The 16,598-nt window shown below is 46.6% G+C and overlaps 1 protein-coding gene across 2 annotated transcripts in view; it reads left to right on the forward strand.

The window, feature by feature from the left end:
- LOC142821193 (uncharacterized) overlaps positions 1–16,364 on the forward strand; it is a 45,787-nt gene extending 29,423 nt beyond the window's left edge. The window contains exons 1-2 of one of the 2 annotated variants that reach the window (XR_012898115.1): positions 5,471–6,191; positions 7,368–16,364. Coding sequence is in view for 1 of the 2 variants with exons in the window: in XM_075912024.1 (XP_075768139.1) it covers positions 7,368–7,865 (498 nt within the window). In the remaining variant the exon portion in view is untranslated. Of the gene's footprint in view, positions 1–5,470; positions 6,192–7,367 lie in introns of those variants that run through there. The other variant, XM_075912024.1, reaches the window with a different exon arrangement.
- Positions 16,365–16,598: the final 234 nt, after the last annotated feature.

A 16,598-nucleotide genomic window follows, 5' to 3' on the forward strand; every position in this document is an offset into this window, starting at 1 on the left:
CAATGGCTATTAGCCAGGGTGGGTAGGAATGGTGTCCCTAGCCTCTGTTTGTCTGGAGGTGGGTGACAGGGGAGGGATCACATGAGGATTCCCTGTTGTGTCCCCTCTCTCTGGGGGACCCGGCATTGGCCACTGTCGGCAGACAGAGCACTGGGCTGGTTGGATCTTTGGTGTGACCCCATCTGGCTGTTCTGAGGCTCAGAATCTGCACTAGATACAAGCTAATTTTGCTCAGCTGAGTAATGATTTACAAACCTAGGGGGTTATTTTGGAAAGAAAATGGGTTTTAGAGGGGTTTTTTTAAAGTTAACTTTAGACCAAGAGGCAGGGCATATTCCGTTTTTCGGAACATTACAGAAGATGGTATGAGCTGCTTTTTTTTTTTAAATGTGCTTCATTGAAAGCCTTGTACATTTCCGCTCTCTGTTCAGAACTAGGGGAGGTTGCTGAGTTTTTTCCACTTTGGTTTTGCTGTGAAAAAAGTTTGCTCGTGTTGCGCCCGTGTGGTTGAAGTGGAAATTGCTATTTTTTACATCAGGGCTGTGTCTATACTGGCACCCTTTTCCGGAAATGCTTAAAACAGAAGAGTTTTCCGTTATAAGTATTTCCGGAAAAAGAGCGTCTACAGTGGCAGGATGCTTTTCCGGAAAAGCCCTTTTTCCAGAAAAGCGTCCATGGCCAATGTCGACGCGCTTTTCCCGAAAAAAGCCCCGATTGTCATTTTCGCGATCAGGGCTTTTTTCCGGAAAAGACTACTGTGCTGTCTACACTGGCCCTTTTCCGGAACAGTTTTCCGGAAAAGGACTTTTGCCCGAGTGGGAGCAGCATAGTTTTTCCGGAAAAACACTGACAATTTTACAGTAGATCGTCAGTGCTTTTCCGGAAAAGCAAGAGACCCGTGTAGACAGCTCGCAGCTTATTCTGGAAAAGCGGCTGCTTTTCCGGAATAAGTGGCCCAGTGTAGATACAGCCCAGCTGTTTTTCAGCTATTTATCATAGAATCACCAGGTGTGAGGGGACCTCAGGAGTCACCGAGTCCAGCCCCATGTTGTCTGGCATTAATGATACTGTGTTCTTTATCACCTGAGAGCCGTATCATCTTTTCAATACATTTGCCAGAGACTGGTATGAGACGAAGCGGCCTATTTACTTATATCGTCTCACTTGGCATTTTTGAATACTCAACGTTGGCACAATTTTAGCACTTTTCTCGTCATCTGGAATTTCTCTCGGAGGCCAAGATTTATTAAAAATTAACATCCCCGTGCCGTAGAGCCCCTTGGTCATTTCTTTGGGGTCTTGGGCGCAGGTTATTGTAACCTTCTGACTGAAAAATGTTTATCATTATTAAATGTAGTTTAGCATCATCCTTAGTTACTAAAGGACTTGGAAATAGTCCGGCATCCTCATAAAAACACCGTCCTACTTCTTTGCAAATTCAGAAGAGAAATATTGAACAGTTTTCTCTTTTCCACATCATCATTAGAAATTTTGCCATCTCCCCTCTATTAGCAGGACGAGTGCAGTGTTAAGTTTTCTTTTGCTTTAAATATATTTTAAAATTATTCTTCCTCCTAGTTCTGTCAGCTGTGTTGTTTCCCTGATATCTTTAACTTCCCTTATCAGTATTCTACACAGCGTATTGGTGCAGGGATGCAGGTACCTGGTGGGGGTTAGCAGTAGTTAAGGGTCTCCCTGTGGGGTATGGAGGTCACCTTCAGAGGAATGCTATTTATTTTGTACATCAGGAAGGGGGGCTAGGGAGGAGTAAGTGGAAGGAGGTGAGGGAGGAATGGGGTATGAGCCCCCAATGGTTAGGACTGGGGTGGCTCTGTGGGCTGCTCGGGGTGGAAGCTCTCCTGCAGCCCCCCGATTGACCCCCCCCAATGGCAGCCTGCGGCAAGTGCAGCCGGGCGGATGGCTGAGTGGTGTGATGTGCCAAGTGTGGTCACTCAGGGCACTCCAAGTCAGGACTGCTTTGCAAGCGGGGAACCCCTGAGAACTGTCTGTCCAGGGTGGGGGTCGGGTCCCTTTAAGCGCAGCCCTCGGCTAGCCTGAGACAGCATCTCCACGCTCTAAGTCCTAAACTGATGCCCTGCCGGCACTGCTTCCGGCCAGCCTTAACCTCGGTTCAGGGTCCACTCCGTGTGGACATGCTAGTTTGAATTAACAAAACGCTAATTCGAACTAGTTTTTAAGTCTGGCTGCGCTAATTCGAATTAGCTTAGTTCGAATTAACTAATTCGAACTAAGTTAGTTCGAATTAGCACTGTAGTGTAGACGTACCCTTAGAGAGAAATCTGAGGGGTACGTCAACACAACGGTAATTTGGCCAAAACTGAATTTTGGTTTTAAGTTTTACAGCGCTTTATTATTTTTGTACTTTTCCCCTCAAAATGTCTTCGCCCGTCCAGCAGCATTTACGTTGTTCAAATAAATATGTTGCAATGATAGAAATAAATTGTGTGTCTGAAAACTGTACTGGGATACATCTGGGGTTTTTTTAAAGGGGTACTTTATAAAAAAAAAAAAAGGTTGAGAAACACTAGTCTATATAGTTAATCACTGCTTGGTTGCCTCTTGAATCTTACCATATATTTTAGAGCCGTGTTACTCAACCTTTTTTTATAAATGTAAATACCCCTTTTTTAAAAGAAAATTATAAGTACCTCCAGTTTCTACAGTTTTCAGACACACAAAAAATTGCTACCATTGCAACACATTTGTTTAAACAACTTAATTGCAGTCAGTTGGGCAATGAAATTTTGCGGGATAAAAAGTACAAAAATAATAAACCTCTGTAAAACTTAAATACAAAATTCAGTTTTCTCCAAATTTCACGTGTTGATGTACCTCCCCGCCCCCCCAAGGGGACATATCCTGGTTGAGAAACCCGGTTTTAAAGAGTTTGTGTGTCTGTCTGTGAGTCTGTTGTTCAAGAACTCCCCCAAAACAGTAAGGCTATGTCTAGACTGCAGGCTTCTTTCGAAAGAGGCTCTTTCGAAAGCATCTTTCGAAAGAGCCTCTTTCGAAAGATCGCGTCTAGACTGCAGGCGGATCTTTCGAAAGAGCAATCCGCTTTTTCGAAAGAGAGCACCCAGCGAGTCTGGATGCTCTCTTTCGAGGAAGCCCTATTTACATTGAAGAACGCCTTCTTTCGAAAGAGGAACTTTCGAAGGAAGGCGTTCTTCCTCGTGAAACGAGGTTTACCGCCATCGAAAGAAAAGCCGCGTTCTTTCGAAATTATTTCGAAAGAACGCGACTTGAGTCTGGACGCAGGGGAAGTTTTTTCGGGAAAAGGCTACTTTTCCCGAAAAAAACCCTGAGTCTGGACACAGCCTAAGGGCTCTGAATTCAATAGGCAGCTTTCTTGTCTCCTAGCTTAGAGCAACACCAGGGTTTGGTTGCACCAAGACAATGGGCTGTGTCCTGAAATGGAATTGTTTTCCATCCCCCAGGATGAAAGGGGTGTGACAACCGGGACAGTTATGCCCCACAATGACCACCAGGGGGCAGCAAGTCCATGGGACCGTTCCATGGAGTGGTATGTATGAAGGGAGAAAGACACTGTTCTCGGTTTGCAAGTTATAATTGAAGCTGAATTGTGAGCAACATAAGTTCCCCTTCCGGTTCCCCTGTCCTGAATCAGTTCTCGATGTGTGTAGGAAATGAACATGCTGTGGGCAACACATTTTTACTCACCCGAATTTGAGTGGCACACAGCCCAGCGAGGATGGTGAGGAAGGCCTATGGATCCAGAAGTCGCACATGGCCTGTGATGTCATCGATCCAACAAAGAGAGAGAGAACTTGGAAGGGGATCCCCATGCAGGACCTCCTGGGGGTGCCCTCGGCTCGGATCTCCTGGCACACAAACCGGTTCCGGGGTCATCACAAGAAGAGACCAACAGCACGACCCTCGGCATGGCCCCTTCTGGTGCCTGGCATTCTACCTGGCCTGTAAGTGAGTGAGCCTCCCTTTTCCCCTCCTCCCAGAGTAGGTTCACGCAATTAAAGCCATTGGTGCACATTACCTCGGGATCCCAATCCTTGTTTTCCATCCCCCAGGACGAGAGGGGTGTGATAGCAGGAACAGTTTTGCTCCACAATGACCACCAGGGGGCAGGAAGTTCAGGGGACAGTTACATGACCAGAGTGGGGGTGCCGTTACCCCTCTAACACAGTGGCCAGCAGAGACCAACCCCCCCCCCCCCACCCTGAACCCAGAACCCAGACCACCACCCCTCACCATTAACCACAGCACTGGACCTGGGGGCAGCTATACCAGTACCCCCCAGACACCTACTGCCACTTGGGCAGTGTAGCCCAGGCTGGCTTCAGAGCTTCCCTGAGATCCCCCCCCTCCTGCTCTGACCCTCACCTCCATTCCCCCTACCTCCCAACCCCCTTCCCTGATTCCTACTCCTCCATCTCTCACCCCCAACCTCCTTTCTCCCTCCCGGCAGCCTTTCCCAGAATGGGAGTTGCTGTGTGCATCTGTGTGTGTGTGTGTGTGTGTGTGGGGGGGGGGGGGGGGTTCTCCTGCCTCCCACCCTATTTGCCCGGTCTGCTGGCAAGGCAAGATGGTGACCAGTAGCCCCATCGGGCCACGCCCTTGGTGCTCGGCTTGCTGCCCCACTGCCGATGGTAAGGGTTGTCTCCTTCCTTTCTCTGGCCCCTTCCTTCCCATGGTCTGGAAAACAGCCCCATTCCCAGCACTCCCCATTGTCCTGGTGCAACCAAAGTCTGATCTCACCTTGGGTAGGGAGAAGAGGCAGCCGCCGCCCCGAATGCGGTGGTCCTAGCTCTGACAGTTGAGGAGGCCTTCCTGAGCAAACAGACAGACAGATCTGAAATCGATCTAGCTACTGCATTCTTCCTGCGGCTGCCTTCAGTCCACCCTTCTGCCCGCAAGGCCCTTTGGCTAAGGAGGTTTTAAGACACGTTGCTGTCCTGGTTGCTTTAAGGCAGCGCTGCTCAATGTTGGAAGCCTCGGGGGCCACAGTGATACCCACAGCACATGCCGAGGGTCACAACGTAAGTGTGGTTGCATAGCCATGCAAATCTATATGCAAATCTATGCAAATAGCTTTGTTCACACTCTGGGGCATGAATACAAAGATCAAGGCAGAACTGCACAACACACTGGCCCCATTGAAGTCAGTTCTGCTGATCTTAATAAAATGCAATATTTACCCAATTTCCACCCATAGGACAGCACTTTGAATGAGCAAATATAGCCCAGGAATGTAACTACTAAAATGCATCTCAACAGAAGACCATTATAGTGACTATTTTTTTGTTTCGGCTCCCACTCACCGACTGCAAGCAAACAGGCCACATGCTGTATCATGTGTTCAGTAGCCCTGCTTTAAGGTGAGTTTCAGAAACCTTCCACTTTAACATCCATAAGGGAACGATCTTTTTAGTGCAGGAAAAACGATCCCCCCTGAGCAGTTAGGAGAAGGCTGAAGTGAGGAATTAGAATCTGATTCCTCATTGCTAGTTGAATTGTGTGAAACCAGACTGTTTGCAGAATGGACGCCAAGACACAAACCCATTGTTATTGGGTGGAAACATTGAGAAAGACTATTCCAGGAAAGCCCTGTTTTCACTTTCATTCTCACGCCCCGTTCAGAAGCATTTATACATCTGTAACGGACTCTGGCTCACACCTTCCCTCTGCCCTGCGAGATGAGAACAGCACAGATTAGCACGGGTATCGGCAGCAAGTTCATAGAACTATGGAGAAAGTACTTCACGGTCATATCAACATCCGTGTTCTATCTCGTTTTGTTGGTGGTGCAACACACAATGGAGCCGGATTTCAAATGCCCAGAAAGCAAGACGTGGGGACTTTGGTACAGCCTTGGCTATATCTTCGTACCACCCATTGCTTTGTTTCTATTAGGTGTGATTGTGCAGCCTCGTTCAAAATGCAAAGACATCTTTTGCTGTAAAATCGAAAAATGTGATTCAGGCTGCTGCTGTCGTATAACATGGCTAGACCCTGAGTGGAAAAAGACTAAAAGATTTGGTGGCGTTTTTATGAAGGCTTTTAAACGCACTTTCTTGTGGATAATTATCATGCTTCTGGATGGGAAATAAGTTGATTGTGTATGGAAATCACAGACAGTGAACGGCCCTGCAGGCAACTCACAGCTAGTGACTACTGCTTATCACGTTTCCCAGGTAAGATCCACCTGCTCCGAGAGAGGAAATAACGTTGCTCTCATCCTGCCTGTTTTTGCTCCGGTGTTTTCCCTCGTGTATTTGATTCAGCAGAAAAAAAAATGGTTTCTGTTCAAAAATTAGAGGAAACCAGGGTCTGCCGCTGGGTGCTACATACATGAGCACACACACTGATGAGGGCTCAGTGGGAGGATTGTGTTCAGTTCCGGGCATGACATTTCAGGAAAGAGGTGGAGAAATTGGAGAAGGTCCAGAGAAGAGCAACGAGAGTGATGAACGGGCTAGAGCACATGAGCTAGGAGGATGAGGGAGGATTGGGTGTGTTTAGTTTGGAAAGGAGAAGACCGAGAGGGGACATGAGAGCAGTTTTCAGGTGTCTAAAAGGGTGTCCCAAGGAGGAGGGAGAAAAATTGCTCTTTTTGGCTTTTGTGGACTTGACAAGGAGCAAGGGGCTTAAACTGCAGCAAGGGAGGTTTCGGTTGGACATTAGGAAAAACTTCCTACCTGTCCGGGTGGTGAAACACTGGAATAAATTGCCCAGGGAGGTTGTGAAATCTCCATCCCTGGAGATATTTAAGAGCAGGTTAAGGATGTTAAAGTCTAGCTGACTAGTCAATTTCCCTCCCTTGATGCCTCTATGGGCAGGGGGTGGGAGGGAGCGTGCCGGGAGGGTGTATTTTAAAGGGCAGCAAAGGGGTTGTGTGTTGCGGGCTTAGGGATGAGGGTGGGGGTGAAGCTGTGAGGTCAGGGGGCTGGGAAGATTGGGGGGCTCAAGGAAAAGGGTGCTGCAGTGAAGGCAAAGACCTTGGTGTGTGTGTGGGGCGGGGGGGTCAGGGCAGGGGCTGGAGTGCTGTGGGCGCAGAACTGAGTGGGGGAGGGCTCAGGGCAGGGGGTGGGGAGCTGGGGGCAGAGAGCTCTTGGGGGTGCTCAGGGCAGGGAGTGGAGGGCTTGGGGCGGAGAGGTCAAGGGGTGGGGGGGCTGAGGGAAGAAAGATAGGTGTGGGAGGGTTCAGGGCACAGGGTGGAGGGCTGGGGGCAGAGTACTCAGTGTGGGGGGGGGCTGGATGATCCTTGGGGTGTGAAGGAGACTCGCTTGGGGGCGAGAGGCAGCAGAGTGGGAAAGAGAAAAAGTCGAATGCAATTGACAGGTTTTAACGTCTTGATTTTATCCCTGCAGTTCATCGGGCTTGTGTTCATATTGGTTATTCCCTGTGGCGGGTTCACATGGTGGCTGTGCTGTAACAGCCCCACAGAAAGGATCCCCATAGAAGCTGAGCAAAGCAAGACGCTGCTCAAGGATAAAGCGGCAAAGTATTTAAAGGAACAGCGGGATGAGGCCATCCAGAAGTTAATTGAGAAACATCTAAACGACAAGTACGCAGCTGCACCCGAAACGTTTCAGATAGAGCTTACAGATGATGAGATATCTGATAAGATAAAAGAAGGTTTTAATGTTGCACGGGGAAACCAACCCCCAGCAGCCGGAAGAGAAAACGCAAGTGGCAGAGCCGGAAGCTCAAATGGCAGAAACGCAGCTACCCCCTCTGAAAACCAAACTAGGAATGGCCAGGACTCAAATCAAACAGAAATGCAGAACCTGCTAGATAATGAAGCCTCCAGTACTTCACCTGAAGGAACCTCCAGCCCTTCGCCTCAACAGGCCTCCACAGTTTGACTCAAGGCACATCCAGGCCTTCACCAATGACGTAGGGAGGGGTAGGAGAGACGTCCTGGAAGCCAAATTTAGGCTGCTAGGAAGGAGACTGAAACCCAGGACCTCTATGGTGGCATTCTCGGAAATGCTCTGGCATTTAATTTCAAAAAGGGGAATTATACAAAAATGAGGAGGTTAATGAAACAGAAATTAAAAGGCACAGTGACGAGAGCCAAATCCTTGCAAGCTGCATGGAAACTTTTCAAAGATGCTATAATAGAGGCCCAACTTAAATGTATACCCCAAATTAAAAAACATAGTAAGAGACCTAAAAAAGAGTCACTGTGGCTTAACCACCATGTAAAAGAAGCAGTGAGGGAGAAAAAAGCATCTTTCAAAAAGTGGAAGTCCAGTCCCCACTGAGATAAATAGAAAGGAACATAAACACTGTCAAATTAAGTGTAAAAATGTAATAAGAAAAACCAAAAAGGATTTTGAGGAACAGCTGGCCAAAAACTCAAAAAGCAATAGCAAAATGTTTTTTAAATACATTAGAAGCAGGAAGCCTGCTAAAAACTTGTGGGGCCTCTGGACCATGAGATATAAAAGGAGCAATCAAGGACGATAAAGCCATTGCGGAGAAACTAAATGATTTCTTTGCTTCAGTCTTCATGGCTGAGGACGTTGGGGAGATTCCTGAATCTGCACCGTCCTTTGTGGGTGATGAATCTGAGGAACTGTCCTGGATTGAAGCTGCATAAACAAGCTGTGAATTAATGAAGCCCAAGGACACGTGTGGGAATCGGGTCGCCGTGGGGCTTTGCTAGAATCTTCCTGGGAATGCGTGTGCCCCTCAGGAAGAAAGCCTTATAAAATGGCCGAAAGGCACTGCTTGCATGGACAGTCCCACCTGTGGGTCTAGGCCGTGGGGATGCCCAGGAATTCCTATTCTGGAACAGCGCCCGTTACAGCCCTCCAGAGCATGGACAGGAGGGCCTGGGATTGTCGGTAGTAGAAGGGGCGTAAGCGTTGGATCCTTGCTTGCCAGCTCACTTGCTTAGTTGCCTTCTTCTCCGCGGCGAGAAGCACATATTTAGTAATGTTTAAAGGCTGTAAGGTGTAATAAAACCTCTTGGGTTACATCTACACCGGCAGCTTCTTGCGCAAGAACAACCGTTCTTCCGCAAAAACTTGCCGGCTGTCTACACTGCACGCGCGTTCTTGCTCAAGTAAGTTTACAGTCCAGCGTTGGAAAACAGGGCTTCTTCTGGAAGAGACATTCCTCTCCCCACGAGGAAGAAACCCTCTTGCGCAAGAGCTCTTCCACAAGAGGCCAGTGTAGACAGGCAACATGAATTTCTTGGGCAAGAAGCCCCTATGGTTAAAATGGCCATCGGAGCTTTCTTGCACAAGAGAGCGTCTACACTTCCATGGATGCCCTTGCACAAAAGCACCTCTCTTGCACAAAAGCACACGCTAGTGTAAACGCGCTCTTTTGGAAGAGTTCTTGTGCAAGAAGCTGCCAGTGTAGATGTAGCCTTTATATTTATGGTCCCGATGTGGCTTCACTGAGTGTATCTAAGCCTCCTGATAGAGCACCACCCCCCACTGAAGCTCTGACAAGCTGCACACAAACACCCAGCTTGGATCTTTAGTTTTCTTAGCTAAAGTCGGCTTTCTGCTTGCGGCCAAGGCAGTGAGCGTGTTTCCTGTTCAGGCTAGTGAGAGATCTTAGAAATGGGTGTTAAGACAGATCGTCTGTGTGTTTGCAAAGTAAGTAGCTTCCTGTTATGTTTAACAAGATAAGATTGAACGCTGTTCCCCCCACATAGAGATGGCCTTATGAATATGCATGTGCCTATGGGACAAGCGAGGAAGGGTGAGTGAGAAACAGCCAATCACAACAGCCCAGCTCTTTGCAACCTTTTCTGGCAAGGCCAAACTCTGCAGGTGTCAAAACGCCCTTCAGCTCTGTGCCAGTTCACCTTGGTCAGAATTCATTCCCCCTTGCTCCGGGGGGTGATGCAGGTCCAATATTAATGAACGCATTGGCCGCGTGGCAGGCACCAAGAGGCAGTGTGACCTAGTGGAGAGAGCACAGGGGTGCAAGGAGGTTCAAAACCAGCTGTTGGCCAGCTGAATGACTTGGGGCAAGTTTCTGCATCCCTGCGTGTCTCAGCTTCCCAGTGTGCACAATGGAGAAAATGCAATTGGCCGGCTATACAAAGTGCTTTTAAATCTAGAAAAAGCACTGCGCAAATGGTAGGTAGATGGGGTCAGACCAAAGGTCCATCCATCCCAGTCCCCTGTCTGCTGACAGAGGTCAATGCCAGGTGCCCCTGAGGGAGGGAACAGAAGAGGGAATCAGCAAGTGATCCATCTCTGTCACTCATTCCCGGCTTTAGACAAACAGAGCCTCAGGACACCATTCCTACGCAGCCTGGCCAATCATCTCACCTCCATGAGTGTATCTAGCTCTTTTTTGAACCCCTGTTCAAGTCCTAGCCTATGCAACATCCTTTGGCAAGGAGTTCCACAGGTTGGCTGAGAACTGCATGAAAAATTTGCCCCATGCCTGCATTGTGTGCAGATCTTGGATGATCGGTGCCTTGCTGTGTTAATTTCCCAAGCAATGTCTGGAGAGCAGACATCCCCATCTCTATCAAATGTAGCCAGACAGGAATCCTTTTTGTAACATCCATTTTTGCTTGCCTGGAGCATGCAGGGCACACAGAGCAGAAGGCCCAGGCTGTGTGACCGTGAATGGCTGTAAACAGAGATACGCCAATTGCTGACTAAGAGGCTGCCGAGGAGTGTCCTTGACTTAACCCATATTGATACGAACACACAGCCGTCCGCGGGGGGAGGAATCTCTTGCCCAGTAAAAAAATGTCCAGTACTTACAATTTAGTTATCTCTCTTGCAAGTGTAAATTAATTTGAAACTTGCTTGTAAGAACTGGCGCCACAAAACGGACCAGGACAATTGGGCCTCTTAGATAAGAAAGAGGATACGGGCCCCCAGGGGTATATAGATGGGTCCAGCAGCACATTTTCTCTAAGTGTCAATCTACCATCTATCTGCTGGTCGGGTTAGGTGTTTGATCTCCCGAGGTTCCAGAGGGGACGCCCACCTCGTATTCGTCTTTCCTAGGAATTGATGGACCGGCCCTGGCCTGACACGCTGGAGTCGAGAGGCACAGAAAGGGGTAAAAATTGTACCTGGATGTGGTCCTTTGTTTAAGTATATATATACATAGTGTCAGAGCTCTTTAAAGATTAAGCTGTCACTTGGTACCATTATTTCTATTTTCTATCTTTACCTTTTTCCTGTAATCATTTTTAAGACATATATATATATAATTTTGCTAGCATTTAAGAAATAGAGCAATAGCCATTGTAACCATCTGATTTATAAGCTTCTTTAATAAACCTGTAACTGTTTAAGCTTTAACCTGACTCCTTCAGTTGCTGTAACAGAAGCAAGCACAATTTAAAAGAACTTCAGCCGGTCATAAAGGGACAGACATAGGGAGAGCTTGGGCGTTTGGATCTGTGTCACTCCCAGGTGACAAGATCCGTTGGGGCACCTTTCAGCCTTTCCTAGGCTGCCCGCTGCGAAGGAACTTTGTGTTCTAGCAGCTAAAATCTAAGGTGTAATAAGCTCTTCCTATATAACAGGGCGTCTGTTGGCCTGCTGGCAACCCTCTGCGACGGGACCCCGGTCCTAGCAGTAAAAACACGGACGTTAAACCTTTTCTCGGAAGCATACACACACACACACACACACACTGCCCTGACCGTCGGCTGACAGAATTGGCATAGTCAGCAGGATTGTGTTATTGGTTCACATACAGCAGCATGAAGCCTGTCATGCTGGACATGGATTTTAGCTGTATAGAGAAGGAGTTTGCCCAAGAGGGATGGGGCAATCCTAAATGGGATAAAGAGATTTTAGGGAAAGGCGCTTGCATCTGGCTGTTAAAGGGTGTGTGGCAAGCAGCCTGTACTAGCTACTGGAAGTTAGAAACAGAGCTTATCAGAGTGCAGTGAGAGAGAGACGAACTCTGGGAGCAATGCCAGAACCTGGGTACCCGGGTGCGAACCCTAAATAAGGATATGGAGCACCTACAGGAACGGCTCCTCCTGAGGCTAGAGAGGGGAAGGAGAAAGTAATTAATGGAGAAAAATGAGCTTTTAGAGCTGGCTTTAAAACGTTGCTGGCTCAAACCCCCGCTCTCCCGCCTTCCACTGTAACTAAGATAAAACAGTACAGCATTCCAGCCGAAGCTATGGCTCCGGTCTGTGAACTAATTAAAGATTTGGAAAAACGGGGAATCTTAATTTATACCTACTCCCCGTATAATTTGCTCAGGAAGCATGCTCGCTGGGAATGAGCCCCTTCCCATGAGGAAGCTCTGAGACAGCTAAGAACATAACATAAGAACATAAGAATGGCCGTACTGGGTCAGACCAAAGGTCCATCTAGCCCAGTAGCCTGTCTGCCGACAGTGGCCAGCACCAGGTGCCCCAGAGAGGGTGGACCGAAGACAACGATCAAGCGATTTGTCTCCTGCCATCCCTCTCCAGCCTCTGACAAACAGAGGCCAAGGACACCATTTTATCCCCTGGCTAATAGCCTGTTATGGACCTAACCTCCATGAATTTATCCAGCTTCTCTTTAAACTCTATTATAGTCCTAGCCTTCACAGCCTCCTCTGGCAAGGAGTTCCACAGGTTGACTACACGCTGTGTGAAGAAGAACTTTCTTTTATTAGTTTTAAACCTGCTCCCCATTCATTTCATTTGGTGTCCTCTAGTTCTTCTATTATGGGAACTAATAAATTACTTTTCTTTATCAGCCCTCTCCACACCACTCATGATTTTATAGACCTCTATCATATCCCCCCTCAGTCTCCTCTTTTCTAAACTGAAAAGTCCCAGTCGCTTTAACCTCTCCTCATATGGGACCCGTTCCAAACCCCTAATCATTTTAGTTGCCCTTTTCTGAACCCTTTCCAAGGCCAAAATATCTTTTTTGAGGTGAGGAGACCACATCTGTACACAGTATTCAAAATGTGGGCATACCATAGTTTTATACAGGGGCAGTAAGATATTCTGGGTCTTATTTTCTATCCCTTTCTTAATAATTCCTTTCTTAATGAGGATAATTAGATAATGAGATACGCACTTATCAGTCTATGGGTCCGATTCACCCTAATGCTCCATTTCATTTGTACCTCACTGTGGGAAACACAGGGATGTCCTATGCCTTATGGCAAGAAGGAGAAGCGGTACCCCGCCGTCCCATACAGTTTGGCTCAAAGTTATGGCAGGGGTCACAGTCAAATTACTTGCCTTATAAAAAGTGCTTCTGGCAGCCTACACAGCACTAAGGGAAACAGAGGAGCTAACCCAAGCTCAAGCCATAACACGTCACACTCCTCTCCCAATCATTAAGCCCATATTGGAGGGAAAGGAGTTGCCACCGGGAATAGCCCAAAAGGAAATGACTGTCCAAAGATGAGCGCTCTGTTTACACACCCTCCTTACCAAATTGATACTGAACAAACCTGTGTCATTAAGAAAAGTCATTTAGCAGAAATCAAGATGTATCATAAGAGGAAAAAGCATGTGAAGGTAAAAAGTGAACTCCGAGGGAGTGTGGAAGGGATTAAGCGATTGTTGTAATATGTGAAGGGAAACCTGCTTTAAAAATGACACCTCGTTTCTTTGCATTCTCTTTCTTAAGCACTGTGCAAACCATCTAGGCAAAGAAACAATCAAACGTAAACATTTGTCTATGGACACTTTTGTTAAATCTGCAAGAAAAATTAGGTATTCTACTGAAACTTAATTAGTTAACTGCATAAAAGAATGAGCTCTATATATTGTAACTCTATTTTGTGAGTTTCAAATGAACTAGTTTTATTTTGTTTTGGACAATGTCCTCTTGCTTAAAATTGCAAACAAAGCACAAATTAGTTAGTGCTTGTGTTGGACATTCAACTTTTAAGGTTAAATTTGCTCTCTAAGAAACCAAGTTATTGTTTTAAGAATCCACACTCTGAAACTTCACTGTGTCTATGTTCAAGGCTGAGTTGATAATACTTTTAGCTTGCTCTCAGATCCAAGGTTGTAAGTGGGTGCAGACTGCCTGTCTGTTCTGAAGACGTGTGAAACCAACTGTCCCTCATAAGTAAGCCTGTAACATTGTACATATGATTCTTTTCAGGAAAATAAAAGCTTTTTGCTTGCAGGAACAGTAACTGGCCAACCAACACCTTGTGCTAAGGAAAAGCATTATAGCTTCACACATTAAGCCTGATCTGTGGTACAAGAAGGAAACTGAGGCATGCCACTGTTAGGGAGGGCTAGTAACTCAGAGGTAATTCGAGGGAGTGGAAGGTCACGAGTACCGATAAAGTGCCCTTGGTCTCGGAAAGTTGTAGCTCACTTGCCCATAGAAGTGTTAAGGAACTAGCTGTAACAAGTTCCCCTAGCAGATCTTAGGCAGTATTTTAAGTTATAATAGACCACCCCGATGGGGGTAGAAATGTTTTCTTGTCTTTCAGATCATCAGAAAGCGCTAGTGCCAGCTGAAGAAACAACAACAACACCACCACCATGGTTCTGTGTCATGACACAATAAGTTTGTGTTCTGTCCAAGTTTGTCTTGTGTGTCTTAATTGTAATAGGTATTGCAAATATTGTTGTGTGCAGGATATTGTTTTAATGAAAGGATACTTTGAGTAAAGCAGAAGCATGAATTTAAACCAACAAAATTAATAATTGGGCCCAATCAATTAGCAACTTTAAAATTCTGTGCAAGGATAATAGTTTGGAAATTGTTTAAGCTAGGAGAATGTGAACAATGTCTCCACAGGTGAACAAAAAGGAACTGGAAAGAAGCAAGGAGTGCATCACGTGAACAGAAGGACTGGGAGTGAGGTACCAGCCCTCTCCCCCACCGGATTAGTTTTGCTTTAATAGCTCTAGAGCGCCAGAGATAATAAGAAATCCAGAAGAAACAACACGAGCAAGTGGGACATCAGCATATTTAAGTAAAGATGCCCACAACAATGAGGAAACTAGTAACCTCACCATTGCAATAACAGCTACTTGACCTGCTACTCATTGGTGCCTGATGCCTTAAAAGGCCTCAAGAATTATAGAATTGCATGGGTTAACAATTAAACATCTGTGAACCATGCTTAGTCCTATAAGAGAAACAGTGACTCCAGTCAACGTAACCTCCTTCAAGTCACATACATAGGAAAAATACACGCTAATAGCAATGGGGAATACATGGCCTTGGCCTGCCCCTCATTCACACAGAATTATTTTGTTTATTGTAGCAACATGAACACTACGAGGACAAAGAATACACAGTCCTCTGAGTTAAAGTTTGTGTGGAATATTGTGGGAAAGAAGCTAAACACTGACATCAGGCCACTGAAGTTGGACCTACTGACTCCCACTGGGGCTTACCACTTAAAGCCCAGACAAGGTAACCCCTGAGGCATGGCTGTCATTTGTTAAACAATGGCCATTGCTAACTTGCCGTATTATTAACCAGGTCCTTAAGGACAAAATAGAGCCTCCCAATTGTGCATCATGCCCTGAACAGACCCCTGTCCCAGAACCAGGACAACTGTCACTGGTCCTTACCTTAGTGATGTTCCACACTGGTATAGACCAGCTGTATGCTAGACTGGCTAATCAAATTAGCAATTGCCTAATTGGGCAACGACAGAGCTTAGCAGATACCATCGCAGATTGGTTTAGGCCTGGAAACTCTGTCAGCAACACTTATGTCATAGGCCAGAAATTGTATAGAATCCAAGCTGGTAAATGCAGTAATATCCAGTGCCCGTAAAGGCCTAGACACCAGCCAAGCCAACCGATTGATCCTGGATAGTTTGAAAGATCTGTCCAGCTCTGTGTCCATTTCACTAAACCTAACCAGATATTTAGACCAGAGATTAATTAGATTGTTAATTAATAGAACTAAATTAAAGGTATTAGAAGGCCAGTATTGAAGAATAAGATAGTTTTGACCACCTAGCCTTTATGGTGGTGAGTCCCCATTTCCCCCGTGCCTACTCATGGGAGTGGGGAAGTAAAGAATCCATGAGGACCCAAAGGCCCACAAATGGCAAATAGAAAAGCAGATTAGATACTGTGGTGCAAAGATTAAACAATCGGCAAACTCCTACGGGCAGTCTGAGCAGTAAGAGATTCCTTCCCTACAGGGAGAACCTCTCCAACCCATTGTACCACTCAAAGATTCTAAATATGTACCTGGAGACACTGTGGTAATCAAACACCCCAGTTTAGGAATGCAACCCATGTACTGCACTCCTACAAAGGAAAAGGAGTCTGGACCACTACAGACATTGGGCTAACACCAATACCATTACTGAGGCTTGGATTGTATCCAAGGCCGTGTCCAGACTCAGGGGTTTTTTCAGGAAAAGTAGCCTTTTCCCGAAAAAACTTCCCCTGCGTCCAGACTCAAGCCGCGTTCTTTCGAAATAATTTCGAAAGAACGCGGCTTTTCTTTCGATGGCGGTAAACCTCGTTTCACGAGGAAGAACGCCTTCTTTCGAAAGTTCCTCTTTCGAAAGAAGGCGTTCTTCAATGTAAATAGGGCTTCTTCGAAAGAGAGCATCCAGACTCGCTGGGCGCTCTCTTTCGAAAAAGCGGATTGCTCTTTCGAAAGATCCGCCTGCAGTCTAGACATAGCCCAAGA

The sequence above is a fragment of the Pelodiscus sinensis genome, chromosome 30, assembly GCF_049634645.1.
Source record: "Pelodiscus sinensis isolate JC-2024 chromosome 30, ASM4963464v1, whole genome shotgun sequence".
Lineage (NCBI taxonomy): Eukaryota > Metazoa > Chordata > Testudines > Trionychidae > Pelodiscus > Pelodiscus sinensis.